Here is a 17,772-nt window from a genome sequence, read left to right as displayed (position 1 = left end):
GATTTTTTTATAGCAAATTTTCAACTTTTCAAGCCAAGAAATGTAACAGTTTTTTTCTAGAAAATTTCTGCAAGTTTTGTTGGAAATGTACTCCTCTTTTTCCATTTAAAATGGCCCTAATACACTGTTGTAATGTCTTGTGTTCAGAAATTAGACTGGCATGTAATTACACAGCATTAATCATTTTAATTTATTTTACAAGGACATTTTTTTTATTTATTCTAATACAGTGTAATCTTTTATAACTACCTTTTTTGCCACTGCTGTTTGTAGTGTAATCACTTCATCCAAATAAAGACAGTAGGGATCGATTTTAGTAACCTCTGATTCGTCCAAGGTAACGTGAATGCATCACGTTCAGCTTAACATCAGAATCTGATCTTTGAATGCAACAAAATAAAAGTAATCAAGAGCTGATTTGCTTCAAAACGGACCTTTGTCGCACTAAAACTCCCGCGATCGAGACGACTGAAGAAGAACATGTTGCATTTTTAAATCAAGTATCCATCAGATACCGGACATGACATCAACACAGACACACTCCTTTTGTCTGACGACCTTTTCGAGAGGAAGTGAAGCTCAGACGAAGCAGCTAGCTAAGCGGAGAAAAAAAAGAGAAAAAAATAGTAAGACAGGGAGGGGGAGGAAACTTCACTGATTTACAGGAATTTTGACAAAGTTGGACCTCGGGACCAGATTGTTCGGGTTGCTTGGAGTTTCGGACAGGAGGTCGGAGTCGTCTGAACCGGTAAACGTCGCTGTTCTCTCTGCCGTCGTTAGTAATTTTCCCTGAATGTGTGCTGCCGCCTCTCCGCCACAGCCGGAAGTCTGTGAGGATGGCCGAGTTTTTTTTTCGCTTTTTTTACCCTTTAGGTTTTTTTTTTTTTTTTTTTTTTTTCCTGCTTGTTATTTTTTTTTTTTCTATCAGGCAGGAGGGCAACACAGACACATTGTATGCTAGCTACAGTTAATCAGCGCGGTGGGCCGGAGTAACCACAACACCTACTGGGCCCGAATGGAGTCAAGCTTCCGAGCTTCAGCACTATTTGGACCCAAAATGTAGCACTTTATACAAGCTAGTGATAGTAGCTCACTTCATACACTTCTGTCTACAGCTGGTATTAAAGCATCGTTACTACTGATTTAGCATTTTATTCAGAGCCATTTATTTCAAAACCCCAAAAGACTAAAAATAATGGCGATTTAGCAATTGATAAACGCATAAATAACACACCCGTGTCATATATCAGAGACTACCAAGAAGTGGTTTGTTTCAGGTTACATTAATTTAGCCTGGTGACTGTGTAACTAATAATTTATTTTTTACGTTTTCTCTTTGTCATTAGTTTTCTACTAAGAGATTTCTGCAATCCTAACAATGCAAATGTCCACTTTAGATCTACAAATGTTGCTAAACATTTTGTAAAAAAAGACAACTGGTAATGTTTACTAAACCGTACCACCGTTTTATTTCTATTTTAAGGTTTGGTAAAAGGATGGATGCACTCCCCCCGACCCCCCAGGGGATGTTGACATTTGTGGAAAATTATGTAAAAAAATAAAACATAAATAGACGTAAAAATATTATTGATACTTTTTGTGACGGAATGTTAGGGCCAGTTTAAGAATATTGTTATTTTAAAAAATGACGACTTTGTCGTCATTCTAAAAGAATAGAGATAATACAAAAATAAGATTGAAATAATAAAAGAATAAAGTTGTTACAATAATTTAATAATTAGAATAAAGTCATAATATTGCCTGAATATATGAATAAAGTTTCAGTAAGAGAATGAAATAATTTTTTTATGAGAACTCCTAAATGAGAAACCCGTATTACCACTGTGTTAAAAAGAGGAATGTTGAGCATCTTGTAAAGGTATTCTTTTCTATTGGTTTTACAAATAAGGAATTTTAAAATCTTTTTTCAACATCAAATTATTATCAGTAGTAGGAATTTAAAGTGATTGTGCAAATGACTGGATCTGTTTTGAAGAAAAACATTTGTTCCTGGTAATTTTGCACCTCCATCCATCCATTTTCTTTACACCTTTGTCCCTTGGTGGGGTCAGGAGGGTTACTGGTGCCTATGTCCAGCTAATGTTCCGGAGGAGAGGCGGGGGTCACCCTGGACAGGTCGCCAGTCTGTTGCAGGGCAACACAGAGACACACAGGACAAACAACCATGCACACACACACTCGCACTTAGGGACAATTTGGAGAAGCCAATTAAACTGACAGTCATGTTTTTGGATTGTGGGAGGAAACCGGAGTACCCGGAGAAAACCCACGCATGCACAGGGAGAACATGCAAACTCCATGCAGAAAGACCCCAGGCCGGGAATCAAACCCAGAACCTTCTTGCTGCAAGGCAACAGCTCTACCAACTGAGCCACTGTACAGCCCCAATTTTGCACCTTTTCTCTAATATTTTTACTATATTCTCTTAATTTAAAAAAGATAATTACCTTAGCCTGGTATTAATACTCCGTCACAACTTTTAGTGCCTTTCTGTAGTTATTCCATGAAAAAAATGTTGCACACATGTTTATTATATGCGTTTATTATATCTACTTTTGAAAAGCTGAGTTAGTTATTTTTATATAATTTTAATTTTTGAGAGCCATTGTAGATGCTCTGGCCTTAGACTCAACAAAGTAAACAATGACCCCAAGCTCTCTGGGGCCCCGAAATCCCCATTATTGTACTTTTCTATTAACTCGATTGGCAGGATTTTCTTTCTGAAAATATTCTGAATCATTGTGCAGAAAAAATACTTCTGGGAAAAATATGTCAAATTTAAATTAGTTGTTTGTTTTTTTTTGCCCTCTTGGTTTGGAGTTAATGTTTATCTCTGCCATCTTGAATTTCCTGCCATTAAGTGGCAACTTCTACTATAGTGTTAAAAGCGTTGAATTACCTCAAGTTGTTGCTTTAATAATGTCTCATTTAATGTCATAATTACAATTATGTCAGCCACCTAAACATATTCCATCAAAAATAATATGTACATTTATTTAAGAAACTATTTGAACCGTTAAGTTTTTTTTTTCTGTATTTGCTTTCTTGTCACACTTCAATGTTTCAGATCTTCAAATTAATTTTAATATAAGTCAAAAACAACCAGAGTAAACCTGAAAAGCAGATTTCAGATAAGATTTTCATTCATAAAGAGAAAAATTACAGCATAAATAAAATTGTATAACATCACTGTGCATAACTAGAGAAAAACTTAATTACAAAGTTAAATTAGAAAAAAATCCCACATTTGTTATAAAAGTACTCGTACAGATTAAACTAAAGCATTACTTTTTATATTTAGGTTTTTATGTTCATCTGAATTTCTAGAGCTTTCTATTTGATCAGTTTTATTGGTATAAATATGACATAACACAGAGGCCCATTTCTAAAAAGTTTTTCCGATATGTCTGTTTGTTTTTATGCAAAAATATACATCCACAATTTTTTTTTCTTTCTTTCTTTTTTTTTTTTTTACAATTAAAAAAAAATTTATCATACTCATTTGCACATATCTTTCAATTGGAGTATTTTTAATAAGTATACAATGTTTTCTTATGCTGTAAGTTTGCCCTTACTTTAGTTTTTTTGTAGGATCTTTTGTAGGATTCTGTCTTTGAAAATTTGCAACAAAACGTTTCAAAATCAAGTAAGACAAGGAAGTGCAAGGGACTACTTCCCTTTTTATGACTGTGTGCATTATTACAGCAACAAATTGCACAAAAGCTTCTATATATGCTGCTGTGCAAATGATAAATTTATCCTATTGGGTCACACTTTTCACAGCCAGCAGGAAAGACTGAATATGGCTGTAAAAATGAGTGACGTGAACTGAATCAGTCTTGGTGCTGAAAGAACTGATTGAATCCCATTTAATCCTTTCATTCATAGCATATCTTAATCATCATCATCAGCTCTTCCTCCAGTGTAAGCCTGCTTAATGTGGACAGAAGGGGAACATTTAGATCATTTCAAGCTGAGTTTCTTTGTCTCTTTATCTTATTTGGCAGATCTATGAACCTTATACTTCTTCTTCTTGTGTTTTTTTCCCGCAGAGATGATGGAAGACTCTCATTTTAATTCCTCATATTTCTGGTCTCACCTCCCCACTGTGCCCTCGCAGGTATTCATTTAGGATTGACATAAAATAAAATATTAAAAGCTGCAGTATGTAACTTCAATAAGAAATATATTTTTTTACATATTTGTTGAAACTGATCGAATGTTATGAGACGGATAATCTGTGAAAAAATTGAGCTCCTCTACCTTCTACCAGTGCTAGATAGAATCAACCAATCAGAAATAGGGTCTTAGCGCTGTCAATTACCCTCCATGTGACGCTGCTCGTGCTTCCCTTTGCTCCCCATCTTGTTCTCTGCTACGCTGCAGCTAGCAGAGTCAGTAGGGAATGCTAAGGTTAATGCTAAGTTGGTTCTCCACCATTAGCACATTTAGCAGCATATACACAAGGATGACTGACAGCGCTAAGACCCACCTCCTGGCTCCGATTGGTTGATTTTGTCAGGTCAGTGCATTATTCTTAAAATGTTCATCTGTAAAGTGTAACCTTGGTGGACTCATCATGGACAATAAAAAGATCTTTATTTTTATAATAATCACGTCTTTTTTAAATCTTTTATACAAGAGTGTGTACCATGTTTTCATGGGAAATACTAATTTATTTCTCGGTCTTTCCTCATGTTTGATTATTGTACAACAGCACATTTAATAGATTTTTTTATTTTATTCTTTTTCCAGAAGCTGTCCTGCAAAATGCAATTAAACAGTTTCATCTTTTTTATTTCTTGCTATTCTCTTTAAGTAATGTACTATTTTTACAATTACAATTTCCCATTTTGATATAATCAGATCTGGATTCATATCTGTTAATATTTGTGTCGTTAATTAATTTGAAAATTTTTACTCTGTTTTGGTGTAAAACCACCTGAACGTGGTAAGAGGGTGGCGCCTCATTCATTTAATTCATTAGCACATTTAGCAGTGTGTAAATGAGGTTGATTGACAGCGCTAAGACCCGCCTTCTGCCTCTGATTGGTTGTTTTTGACTGGGAGTGGTGTATTTCTTCGTGGTAGTTCATGAAGTAGGTGAAGGAGACTGATCTTTTCACATATTATCTGTCTCATTACATCCTGTCATCACATGGTGACAGTTTTATAAAAAACATAATTTTTATAAAGTCACATACTTCAGCTTTGCCTGATGACATCCCTCTCCTCCCCTGACCTCTGCCAGCTTGAGAATAGCATGTTTCTGAACAAGGTGAAGGAGCACCAGGAGAAGAGCGCCTCCTTCTCTCCGTCATCGGCCTCGCACTACCAGACCACTCTTCTAACCATCCCAACTCCTGGAGCCAAGGCAGATGGCGGCGGGCAGGCTGGCGGTGCGGCGCACCTCCACCCACCTCACAGCACCCAGAACATCACAGTGCTGCCCGTCCCCTCGACAGGCATCATGACAGCAGGTACGCCTGTTTCTGCCCAGAGCAGCCTTCAGGGCCAACTCTTCCTGTTTCAACAGCTGGAGCCGTGGCCGTAATATCTGACGACGCAGAAGATGGTTTCCGAATGTAGCGGCTCGTAGCAGCAGCGCATTAAATGATTTAGTTTGATGAGAACAAATGTTGCCGACAGGTCGGCTTGAGGGTAAAATGAACATCTGTGTGTCTCTTTTTATTCCACAGCCACAGGGCGCTTCTCAGAAATGATTCAGCAGCTCTTTGGCTTTTGCAGGCTCCTTTTTTTAAATAACGCTGTTTAAGCAGTTCCAGGCTCAGCAGAAGATATTAAATATGTATTGATGATGTGTTTATATCAGCTTGTAATACTTTCTGCCTTTGTTTCTCTGCGTGCAGCTGGTCTGGTGATCACAACACCTCAGGGAACGCTGGTCTCTCCCACGTCCTCTCAGTCATTTGTCTCTGGTCATCCAGCGACCACCATGATAGTTTCAGCTCTTCCTTCTTCAGGTAAACATACAAAAACATCTAGGATGAAAATCTGATGCAATGTACACTCAGTCTAGGACTGGGAGATATGGCATAAAAATTAAATCTCAGATTTTTTTTCATACCAGATACAATTTCCGATTTTATTTTCTGGCTTTGTTTGCTAATAAAACAACAAAGGGCAGAAATAATTTTCATGACACAACATTATTTTCCCTCCTACTAAGTTACATTTATTATACTTAAATACAAACTTTGTAGAAATTGTTTGTGAAATTATTTTACCACGCATATTTGCATTTTCAGTTTGTTTTTTAGCCATAACCAAATAAATCAAATAGGTTTAATTTAATTTGTAGCTATTTCAAGAATTTGGAGTCTTCCTCAGTGAAGACAGAGAGTCTGCATTGCATAGCATGAGATTAGCAGCTGTGTCGTCGGGTCAGTTCTGCAACATTTGTTTATGTAAATTCTGTAACAGTGATGCACTGTTGTCGTATAAAATGAGACTGAGTTGGCAAAACCTAAAAAATCAGCTTGAGATACTTGAAGCTATTTACTCCAAAGTAATGCAAGGAAAATACTTGATAGTGTGACTGTTGAATAAAGATAGAAACTTTGTTTTATTTCTAGTTACCGTACCTTCAGAAAGAAAAACATTAAACTTTTTGAAAGTGGATGAGAGTAAACTGAAGCACCAGGTTTTTTTTTTTTTATCATTTAGCATTTTCCACATTTGTTTACATTTAAAACGTACATGAACAATTCATATTAAACATTATATAACATGAAACTTCTGCTTGGCAGCTATTTATCTATTAGACGTTTGTCCCATGTAGTTTGTCCAGTTCTTTCACTATTTTTTGTCGCTGTCTTTTGTCTTGAATATTGTCCATTTCGTCCACTTTTCTTCCATTTGTGTTTGCTGTGGCCTTTTCCCATTTCCTCGTAAAAGGTTTCTTACTAGCTATTAACATTATCTTAATCAGGTCCCTATTCTTTGCGCTTACTTTGGTATTGTTAAAATTACAAGGACACAGTACTGTGCTCCTACTCATAGGGATATTATATCCCAGAATCATCTTCACAGTTTTGTGCACATATTTCCAAAACTGCACAATTTTAGGACATGAAGCAGCAGGTTTGAGTTTAAAAAGATGCTGTTCTTTTTTTTTTAAGAATGTTATACCTTTCTGTTGTAGACAAGAAAGAAGGAGACGGGACGTCCCACGTAGTCGTGATGCCGTCTCCCTCCAAACGAGGGAGAAAGAAAAAGGTGACGACTCTGTCCAGAGTTACCACTCTGGGTGGACCAGGACACGACACGTTAATACTGACACACCTGACACCTGGCGGTCATGTAAGACAATAACTAGAGAGGAAAATTTGACTTTTTAGCTGAAGAGACCTGTCCAAATCCTTTGTTCTTGTTGTTTTGGAAAGGTGTCATCTTTGCAGCATCATCATCCTGGAGATCCTTACGAGATGTCCCATGAGGACGAAGAACATGGACATAAAGACTCCACAAAGACATACAGGTACAGTTTTGATTAAAAAGCGTCTGCTGTGCGTCCTCGCTCTGGCTGCATAGATGTTCAGCTCTTATAGACGAACTAGGTGCTGCTGACACAGACACAAACACGCATAGTAGCTCTTCTAAACATTCTTTTCTGCATGTTCTGGCAGGAAGTGAGTCTTTGTAGCAGATGCTTGATGATGCATTTGAAAAGACAAACACATCACTGCTCTGCAGTTCCTCTCTGCTTCTCCACATGCTGCACATTAGCCTTGCTTCTTCTGTTTGTTTGGATATAGCACTCTGTTCCTTTGTTTTATATCTGTAGACCTTTCTTTTTCTGTTTTTACTAAATTTCCCCTTTTAATGTCTTTCTGTGTTGTCCGGGTGTGTGTAACATTTGTTAACCCACTTTTGTCCTGATTGAGTTTTCTTTTAATAATTTATTTTCTCCCATAACTTAATTATCTGACTCATTGCTCCATTTTCCTCCTCCTGTCCTGATCACCCCACCTTACCCCCTCATCCCATCTTTCGTGAAATTTCCTCCTCCTCTGGTTTTGTTTCCCTCCTTCTGGTTCTCCTTTCTCCATCCCGGCCTCCCATTTCTGTGTCTCTCCGCCTGTAGGTGCCGGATGTGTGCGGCGACCTTCTTCAGTAAGTCTGACATGCAGATCCACTCCAAGTCGCACACAGAGGCCAAACCTCACAAGTGTCCTCACTGCGCCAAGTCGTTCGCCAACTCGAGCTACCTGGCCCAGCACATCCGCATCCACAGCGGGGCCAAGCCTTACACCTGCTCCTACTGCCAGAAATCTTTCAGGCAGCTCAGTCACTTACAGCAGCACTCACGGTACTGCAGACCCCACCTTCCCTCCCTTATCCTCTCCCCTGCACCTCAGACGGAGAAACATTTGTTGCTTCCCTTCCTTAGCAACCCAAAAACACACCTGAAGCAGCTTAAAACCTTGTTTTCTTTTACTCCAAATTCACTATTTATTCAATTTAACCCTGTCTTGTATTAAAACAAATCAAAATTGCATGGACAAAAAAGATGGTACCCCAAATCAAACACATGAACAAGTGATCACTGCATCTGCAAATAGGTAGTTTTGCCTTTTCCTCCTGAGCAAACTGTCCAGCCTATAGTTTTCAGGTCTTACTGTAGATATTCAATAGGGGTGATAAATATTTTATCACAATATTTTGTAGTACTATTGCAATAATAATAAAACATTGATTAAAAACTACATTACCTCTTTTTTAGGAAAACTGCATACAAATTGTGCTCTTGAAAATCATTATTTTCTTAAAGAAGCGTGATTTATATCACTAAGCTTCATTTATTCACATTTTTTATTCTCATGGATAAAAATAGTGGGGAACGGTTTTTTAACATTAATTGAAATTTATCACAAAACCAATAAATCAATTCTTATAGTGACAGTAATATTTTTTACAGTAAATGATAAACGATTTGATAAATGCTCAGCCCTAGTACTCAGCAGGAAATATATCTGGGCTCATTGAGGTTTATTTAAGAATACTGAGGTTTTATTTATTTATTTATTTTTTTTTGGTCCTCTGCCTTTTTGCGAGTGCTGTTAACTTTATATTTTAGGTTGTAATCCTGTTGGAGCAGCTTTGACCTGTGGCTCATGTTTTTCTCTAAGACGCCTCAGTAATCTTGTGCACAGATATGATGCAGAAATGCAGCCCCAAAACTAAACCAATGGATGGAGAGATCAGAAAATTATTAACCTCGACCTTTGCTTAACTTTTGGGGTCTTTTGGCTTTTTTTATGATCCACACTTTCCTTCAGGCTTTTAAACCAGGCCTTTTAATCTTATGTGTCACTGAGGTTAAAGGAACATTGAACTGCTTGGAGATGGTGTTGTTAGCTTTAATTTTAATATTAATTAAATTAAAGTTAATTCATTTCAGTTATTCAATTCAAAATGTCAAACTCGTATGTTATCTGTATTCAGACAGTACCATTCATTGAGGTTATTTTGTGTTTATTTTAACATTTAATAGCAAATCTAATTAAGTTACTCAAAAAACCAAAATAGAATAGAATAGAATAATTAGTTCTGAGTGATATTGCTTACAAATAAAATCAGTTTTTTTTTTCATACCTGATCCCATTTCCAATTTTAATCTATTTTATTTCTTTTTGCTACAGTTTATAAGATAAAGAGAAATGTTTTTGAGAAAGTGGCTTTTATTTCAAAAATCCCTTCTGTGATTTATAGTGTGAGGCTACAATAGGTTTGGTTTAATTATATGAGAATAGCCACAATATTAGGAGAACAAAGACTCAATTTTACCATGAGTATGTCTTAAAATTAAGAGAAAAATGTAGTTTTAATGAGAAAAAAGCTTTTATAGAGTTACCAAGATCTGGTGTAATGTGGTTCTTTCTTTGAAACTGACTCCGTCAGTCGTTTCAAAGTCCTGCTGCTAAATAATTTGACGTTGATGTATTAAAAAATAAAGTATTAAAAGTATATCACATTCCTAATTTAAATTGAATATTTTCCATAGTGTTCTCATAAAACATCCAAATAAATAAAAGCTGTAAAACATGCTGGTCAAACAAGATGGCTGCCATGAGCGTCATGCTGACATCACCATGGTGATTGTCAGGTCGGCAGTCATGACCAGTATTGTTGTGACCATAACACAACGTTTCGCTATTAAAAAATAATATTTATCAGTCTTCAGATTTTCTTGAAACTGAGGTTTGGATTTCCATTTGCTGTAAGCTGCAAAAAATCATCAAAATAAACAAGAATAAATGCTTGAAATATATCAACATCTGTGGATAATGACCACATTTTGAATTATATTACTGGAATGAATTAGCTCCTTGATGGCATTTTAATTTAATCAACATACGTGTGTAATCTTAATCTGAGTTTGTTCCTTTAAATAAGCTTCCTAAATCTCTATAAGCCATCAATGACTAAAATGTAAGGATTAATAGCAAGTACCAACACATCTGTCCATGCTATTGTGATATTGTCACTGCTTGCCAATAAAATCTGCTTTACAGAGCAAAATTTGTAACATAATTTTATTGTTACCAGTGAGGGTCAAACTGAATTTTGGTTTCAGTTTTTAGTCTCAGAAATAAAATATTGTAATTATGTTTGACCCTTACTGATGACAATAAAATTATTTCACAAATTTTTCTTTTTCAAGGAGTGACTTAAAACTCCCTCTCATTTTTTCATGGTTATTTTATCAAATATTAAAGCTTTCATATATATAATAAAGAATTACTTGTATTTAAGTCATTTCTTCAGGGAAATGAAGCGTTGTTGAAACAAGCTGGAAGGGTAGCAACAGGTTTGTCCTCGTCTCTGTCCCTGTCCTGTTAACCTGTCCTGCAGCGTTCGTCCTGCAGCCCACGCTGCTGTCCTCCTCTTCCTCAGAGGGACAATGAAGTTCAGATTCATATTGCATTCTTCCAGTGACCTTTTCAGGAAATCAGATTTCAGATTAGACCTTTCTGGTCGCAGCTCTGCCCTCTAATAAGATTTTACATAATTTATACTGTAATCAGAAAGGACGATCCAAATGTACGGGGGTTGTAGTGTTGTATTAATTCACTTGTAATATTGTCCTTCTTGTTTTCTTTCCTTCCTTTCTTTGTTTGCAAACACGTTTTGCTTCCCTGTGTCTTTGTTTGCTTTAGTGTGTTTTTGTTTGTCTCTCCGCATGTCCTGCCATTTCCTCTGCACACGTTCACAAATGCATGTGAATCAGCATCACTGACTGACTCACTCATTAGTTTTCTCAGCCGTCTATCTTACGCTCTGTTTTATGTTTTATTTCTTTTCATTCTGTTCTTGTTAAATTAGATAAGTGCTTCCAAGTTGTTTTGCTGCAAAGCTTTGCTTCATTCTGTCTGTGTATTTTGGCCAACTTCAAGTCTCTTTGTCAAGTCATCTGTGAATGCTTGTTGATCTGAGCTGATCTGTTTGTAAAACCTTCTCAGAAAATTAGGGGTGCACCGATCAATTCTTTAATTTTGGGTGATTGGTTGATACTTACATGTGAAACCAATCTTATCTGCTGATTTTATTTACATTTAGGTAACCTCAAAGCTGCTGCAATTTTGCCTTTACTTCTCTGAGACGGAGAAGAAAATATGTAAGCTAATGTGGACAAGCTGCCATATATAATCTAGTTAACTACAGGGGTGTCCAAAGTGCGGCCCAGGGGCCATTTGCGGCCCCTGGGCTGATTGTATGTGGCCGCTGACTTCACCTCAAGAAAGATAAAAATTTGGACTCTCAGTACAGGTATCACTTTCTATCTTCAATTAGGTCAAAATTACCACAAACAAGTAAAATCTTCTTACAATAGAAATATTCCCTATAACACAAAGGATTCATCTTTAAATAATCATTATTTTCCTTATCTCATCAAGAACCAGAGACTTTTACTCAAAAGTAAACTTTGCTGTACCCAAATCTACTTTTCATTAATTTAATAAACTTGGCTAAATACTGCAAGCATTTTCAAAGAGAGAGTGACCGACATCCTGATTTTGTTTTATTTGTTTTCCAATTGATACGTAAAAAATTAGCTAAATTATTGTCAATAAGGCAAATCCTTAGAAGCCTTTTTAAGTTTTGGATCTAGAATAATTTACACATCCTTTTTCAGCAACAAATCGGACTTATTTATTTGTTTAGTTTAGGTATTGCATGTTTAGTTTATTGTTGAGTGGGTAGAAACATTTTTATTTTGGCCTTCCAGTCCTTTGGACTCAATGATTTTGGCCCATGTGACAAAAAGTTTGGACAACCCTGATGAGCTTTATGGCCTAAAATCTATGACCGAATACAATCAGTGTTTAAAAGGATTATAAAGGACGTGCAAACACTAAGTGTGAATAATAATACAGCTCTGGTGACTGGCAGAGTAAGTACATGTTGTAACGTACTTGTAAGCTACATGTCCATGTTAGCTTCCAGATAAAAGCTACATTATCTAAGCTAAATTTGATAGTTTGACAGTAAGTACCACGGTATATATCACTGATATTTATCTTAGTGTTACATAGAAGTTGGTAGAATAATCACAAATTGTAATCGAGTAATAGCTGTAATGTGCTTATACATTTACAGCCATCTAACTGTTCATAAGTTAGATGGGAACAAGGAGAGAGCTAGTTCTAAGCTGTTGTCATAGCAACTCCTTAGCAACGGCCTGCCAAGAGGGCTGTCAGTTACAAAGTTCATGGAAGTGTGTGACCCTACATGAGAACTATGCGTTGGTGTTGGTCCGTTGGTTGTTTTGTTAGTTTGTCCTTAACTGACCTCAAACTTTGTGATTTTTTGTATCAGCAAAACATTGTCGTTCACTTTAAATGTTGGTAAGAAGCTCAGACATAAACATGCAGTCCAACCTGTTGTGCAGGTTTTGTTCGTTTTTAAAATGTGAGAAATGGAAGACTAGAGGATCTGATTTTTTAGTTTAGCAGTAGAAAGTTTTTTTATTTATATTTGCAAGCACTACCTCATACAGTTAAAACAATTGTTATTGTTTCATGGGAATTGTTAAATGTTTTTCAGTAAAATTGGAACGTTGAAGGTTTATTGTGACCTTATAACACCTGACAACGTCACTTATTCGAGAAAATAGGTATTGATAAAAAATTTTTAATCATTTTAAACATCAGTGATCAGCAAGAAAAGTTGGTGCACCCCAACAAAAAAGCTTGACCCTGCAAAAGGCAGAACAAGAATATAATGATTCAGATAAACATTTTATTTTACCTAAAATATTCAAAACATCCAGTCCTATTACATTTCAATGATTACTTTAAAAAAAAATATGATTCCCAGTGTAGATGCAGTTTTGAGTCATGTTTGCCACTCTGTTGCATCATCTGCATTGAAGCAGAAATAGTTGAGATTTTATTGTTAGATTGAAACTTTGTTCTCCTTCTCAGCTGCTCCAGGGTTTTGGAGCCTCTTTTGTCACGTTTCTCATAACATAACACTAAAATCTGTGACAGGTCTGGAATGAAGTAAGAATAATTGAACACCAAAAAACTTTTGCTTTTATTTACTGTTAGAAAATGTCAGAATGTGTTTTACCACTGCTTTGTTTAAATAACAATTTATTCTGAAAACTTAAGTTACTGCATCAGGTGTTCGATTGTAAACATTAATGTTTACTGCTGGTTAACTTAAAATCCATCCATCCATCCATCCATCCATCCATCCACCCACCCATCCATCCATCCATCCATCCATCCATCCATCCATCCATCCATCCATCCATCCATCCATCCATCCATCCATCCATCCATCCATCCATCCATCCATCCATCCATCCATCCATCCATCCATCCATCCAGTTTTTAAATTAAGTAATTGTTTGTTTTCTGATTGTTTTAAAGACTTTAATTCTGATAAACTACTAAAGATGATATCAGACAGTAAAGTTGTATTTCTTTGTAAATTGTGTTTCTCCTTCCTGTCTGTCCTCATCAGGAACCACACGGAGTCAAAACCCCACAAGTGTCCCCACTGCACCAAGTCCTTCGCCAACTCCAGCTACCTGGCTCAGCATATCCGCATCCACACCGGAGTGAAACCTTACTCCTGCTCGTACTGCGACAAGTGCTTCAGACAGCTCAGTCACCTGCAGCAGCACAGCAGGTAAGTCCCGCTCTCGTCTCGGGTTTCTCACCTACCTGTGCGTTGCAGGAGTCTGTGTACATGTGTGTGTGTTTGTGTTTTTTTTTTATTTTCAGAATCCACACCGGCGATCGGCCGTACAAGTGCACCCATCCAGGCTGTGAGAAGTCCTTCACTCAACTCTCAAATTTACAGGTGTGAAATAATTTTTTCTTAAACCAGGGGTGTCCAAAGTGCAGGTCGGGCACCATTTGCAGTCCTCAGAGTAATTTTGGGTGGCTATTGATCACAGTTCTAGAATAGCTCAAGTTTTGTTTGCCAGATCAGGCAGTTGAATCTGATCCTCATTTAAAAACAATGTTGGGATGAAAATTTCACTGATGGCCAGGTCATTTAAAACAGATACAGATGATTAAAATATTGAAACATAAAATGTAAGGTGCAACACAAAATATTCATTCATTTATGCTTTTAGTTGATTAATAATAGGGACCAAAAACATCCAGTGGCTTTTCCTAAAATGCAGCCTTGTGCACAACCATTTAATAAACTTAGCAAAATAAAGCAAGAGTGAAATACGTCTTGTTCTTGTTGCTAAATTTATTTATTTTTTATATGACAAAACTGCAGGAGCCTTTTTTAATTTTAAATCTACAGTGATATTTTAATTACTTGTCTACAGAAATTTGACTGCCTTACTTATTTCATTAAAATATTGTGAATTTAGTTTGTATATTTGGCCATTAAAATTTAAAAATGTAAGGGATTTTGCAATTATAATTAGAAGGGAAAATTAGGCCTGTCACAATAAGCAATGAATCAATTAATCTCGTGATAAATTAAAAAGAGCTCAATAATTTCCATTTGTGTGATTTATCGTTTTTCTCTTTTTTCCTCTCTTTCTACCAAAACTAAAGAAGACTTTAGTCATCCAGTCGTCTTTTTAACTTGGTATTTTTGGCCCCCATGCCTAAACGTTTGGACACCACTGTCTTAAATATATAAACTCTCTGAATAATTTGAATTAATATGAGTTACAACAACATATAATTTCCCTTTGGGATCAATAAAGTGTTTTTGCTTTGAATTTGAATAAGTTTACTGACATTTTCAAGCTGTTTTTCTTGTAACAATGATTTCCTCCCAGTCCCACCGCCGCCAGCACAACAAAGACAAGCCCTACAAGTGCCCCAACTGTAATAAAGGATACATAGATGCAGCCAGCCTGGAGGTGCACATGTCCACACACACTGTCAAACACGCCAAGATCTACTCGTGTGGTCTCTGCAACCGCTCTTATACCTCAGTAAGACAAATGTCCATTTCTGAAGAGCATTTCTACATGAAACACTATGAAACGCCGCACTGGCATCAGACGCCTGGCAGCTACTTTACACCGTGTAGTCATGTGTCCACTGTTTCCCCTTTGCCTATCCTCCCTTCATCTCAGGAGACGTATCTGGTGAAACACATGGAGAAACACAACCCAGACCAGTTGACTGCTTCTGTAGTCTCTGCAGCGCAGGCGGCGCAACAGAGCCAAAGCCAGGCCCAGGGCCAGGCTAGAGCTCAGGGCCGGGTGGAGAGCACGGATGGAGGTTCGCGCCGACCCGGAGGCGCGGGTGGCGGAGCGGCGGGCGGCGGCCAGCAAAGCCAGAACAGCTACCCCCAGACAGAAACCATGCCTTGTCCGTTTGACCTGCATCAGTACAAGACGGTATCTGCCGGCGACATCCAGTACAAACCAGTCAGCGTGTCTGACATCACTTCCCACAAAGACCTCTGTCTCACTGTGTCGGCGTCCACCATCCAAGTGGAGCACCTCAACTCCTAGAGGCGAAGGGAGATGAAACCGAGGAAAATAGGAGATGGAGACTAAAAGGATTAAAGCAATACTAGGATAAAATAGAAACTCTGGAACAAGTGACCGTGCCTGACCGATGATTTGAGGCAGACAAGACAAAGCATACGCTGACATGTTATACTGAAGACTTTTCTTTTTTAAATTTTTTTTTTTTTTTGCCATTTTTTTTCTTCCTCTCTCTTTCTGCTTAGTTGTTCTGTCGGAGTGTAAACTGCATGTAAAGACTAAGTATGTTTCAATCCATCACAGTGATGGCTTTACGATGGGATCTGAACTTGTTTCTTTTTATTGTTACCACCAAATGATCTTCCGAGCAAATGCAGATTTGACCATAGCAATGATGGAGCAGGCAGTTAACGGTGAAGGTAAATTTTTATACTTTCATACAGACTTTCAGTCTTTAGATCAGTGTTATTGCCTCTGCTGTTTGTGTAGCGTACATGCTTTTGATCTTTTAAACCTTAAAAGGGATCTTAAAGGTTACTTCCTTCACAGGAAAAAAAGCAATCAAGTATATAAAGTTATATACTACCACTTTATTAAGTATGATTGAATATCTAAGGAATTAAAAGATGAATTTATTTGCAGTTTCACATGACCTTTGAAGAAATAATATACTTCAGCTGTCATGTGATCAAGTGTAGTACTTTGTGTGTTTGTCCATAAGGTAATGTTATACAAATGTCCTCTTGCTATAATACTTCCACCATAACAATGTTTATAATACTTCTTTAAAGAAACATTAACTCACTTAAAGTTTGTGCAGCTCTTCTTAATGCTTAAAATACAATAAAGATTATAAAATGTTTGATTTTTTTCCCTCTTTTATTTGAGTTGTGGAGTCATTTGCTTGGGTGTCAAAGGTTTACAGGACTGAATGTAATGTTCTGGTTAATTATTTATTCTGTTTTTGGGACCATTATCTCTTTAATTTATTTATTATAATTTCCATCAAGTTACAGAATTGTACAGTTGGAAATCCATCTATTTTAAAGGCACTTTAAGAAAATTGAACTCCTGTGATAGAGAGGCTGACTGACCTCCATCCTGAAAGGACCAATCCACATTTTTCTCTGCAGAAAGTCATTTCCTAAAACTAATTATTTCTTTTGTGACTTTAAAACGCTATTTGAACTGAGTGACTGGCAGACATTTTAACAAAAACATACTAATGTACTTTAAATAGCTGTAAAGGACATAATGGGGAAATTATTTTATATAAAGCAGGTGAAATGGAAATTATGAGGGTTTTTTTTCAGAACTCATCAGTGTCTCTTCGAAAAATTAAAATATTTAAAATATCTCTGAATTTGAAATGGGAACACATGACTTTTGCTAAAGATGGAAATATATTTTAAACATCCAAAATATTTTGGATGGGGAAAAGTCATGGGTATTTGAATAGCTGTTTATAACTAAGAGGATGTTAATGCAGTTTTTTTTATATAATTAATCATTGAAACATTTAGTATCTAATTAATCTGAGTTGATTAAACATTTTTGTTTATGTATTCAAAACATTCAGAATATTTTAAATATAAATATTTTTAAATAGAGGGGAAGTCTGGGATATTAAAAAAACATTTTTGAAAATATTCAATTTAGCCTTTAAGCTTTAATGGCAATTACATTTTTGATTTCCAAACGTTTGCAGTTTTATTTTTATTCATCTTAAACTTTGGTTCAGCTAAAATCTTTTTTCAAGACAGTAAAATACAACAATTACAAATAATACAAATAAT

At 36.4% G+C, this 17,772-nt stretch overlaps 1 protein-coding gene across 5 annotated transcripts; it reads left to right on the top strand.

Annotated features, from left to right (window-relative positions):
- Nucleotides 1-417: 417 nt before the first annotated feature.
- znf384b (zinc finger protein 384 b) lies at nucleotides 418-16,838 on the top strand. Of its 5 annotated transcripts, XM_008431362.2 has the most exons (11): nucleotides 421-748; nucleotides 4,074-4,141; nucleotides 5,273-5,501; nucleotides 5,892-6,005; nucleotides 7,187-7,344; nucleotides 7,428-7,522; nucleotides 8,129-8,353; nucleotides 14,020-14,187; nucleotides 14,283-14,361; nucleotides 15,314-15,472; nucleotides 15,617-16,838. In XM_008431362.2, the coding sequence occupies exons 2-11, from the start codon at nucleotides 4,076-4,078 to the stop codon at nucleotides 15,998-16,000; spliced, it is 1,677 nt and encodes a 558-aa protein (XP_008429584.1). In that variant the 5' UTR covers nucleotides 421-748; nucleotides 4,074-4,075; the 3' UTR covers nucleotides 16,001-16,838. The 5 variants fall into 5 exon arrangements, with proteins under 5 accessions (XP_008429583.1, XP_008429582.1, XP_008429585.1 ...); XM_008431361.2 differs by having other exon boundaries at nucleotides 418-748; nucleotides 5,300-5,501; nucleotides 15,314-16,838; XM_008431360.2 differs by having other exon boundaries at nucleotides 418-748; nucleotides 15,314-16,838.
- The last annotated feature ends 934 nt before the right edge of the window (nucleotides 16,839-17,772 follow it).

Source organism: Poecilia reticulata, chromosome 16 (assembly GCF_904066995.2).
Source record: "Poecilia reticulata chromosome 16, P_reticulata-male-v2, whole genome shotgun sequence".
NCBI classification, from domain to species: domain Eukaryota; kingdom Metazoa; phylum Chordata; class Actinopteri; order Cyprinodontiformes; family Poeciliidae; genus Poecilia; species Poecilia reticulata.
The sequence above is the reverse complement of the archived record's forward strand: the minus strand, read 5'-3'. Positions and strand labels throughout refer to the sequence as shown.

Excerpts from the sequence above, each read along its gene's own strand:
- znf384b (XM_008431360.2), top strand. The coding sequence starts at position 4,076 with ATGATGGAAGACTCTCATTTTAATTCCTCATATTTCTGGTCTCACCTC. Across the intron at positions 7,523-8,128 it reads GACTCCACAAAGACATACAG|GTGCCGGATGTGTGCGGCGA; the intron begins GTACAGTTTTGA and ends CTCCGCCTGTAG. Across the intron at positions 14,362-15,313 it reads CTCAACTCTCAAATTTACAG|TCCCACCGCCGCCAGCACAA; the intron begins GTGTGAAATAAT and ends ATTTCCTCCCAG.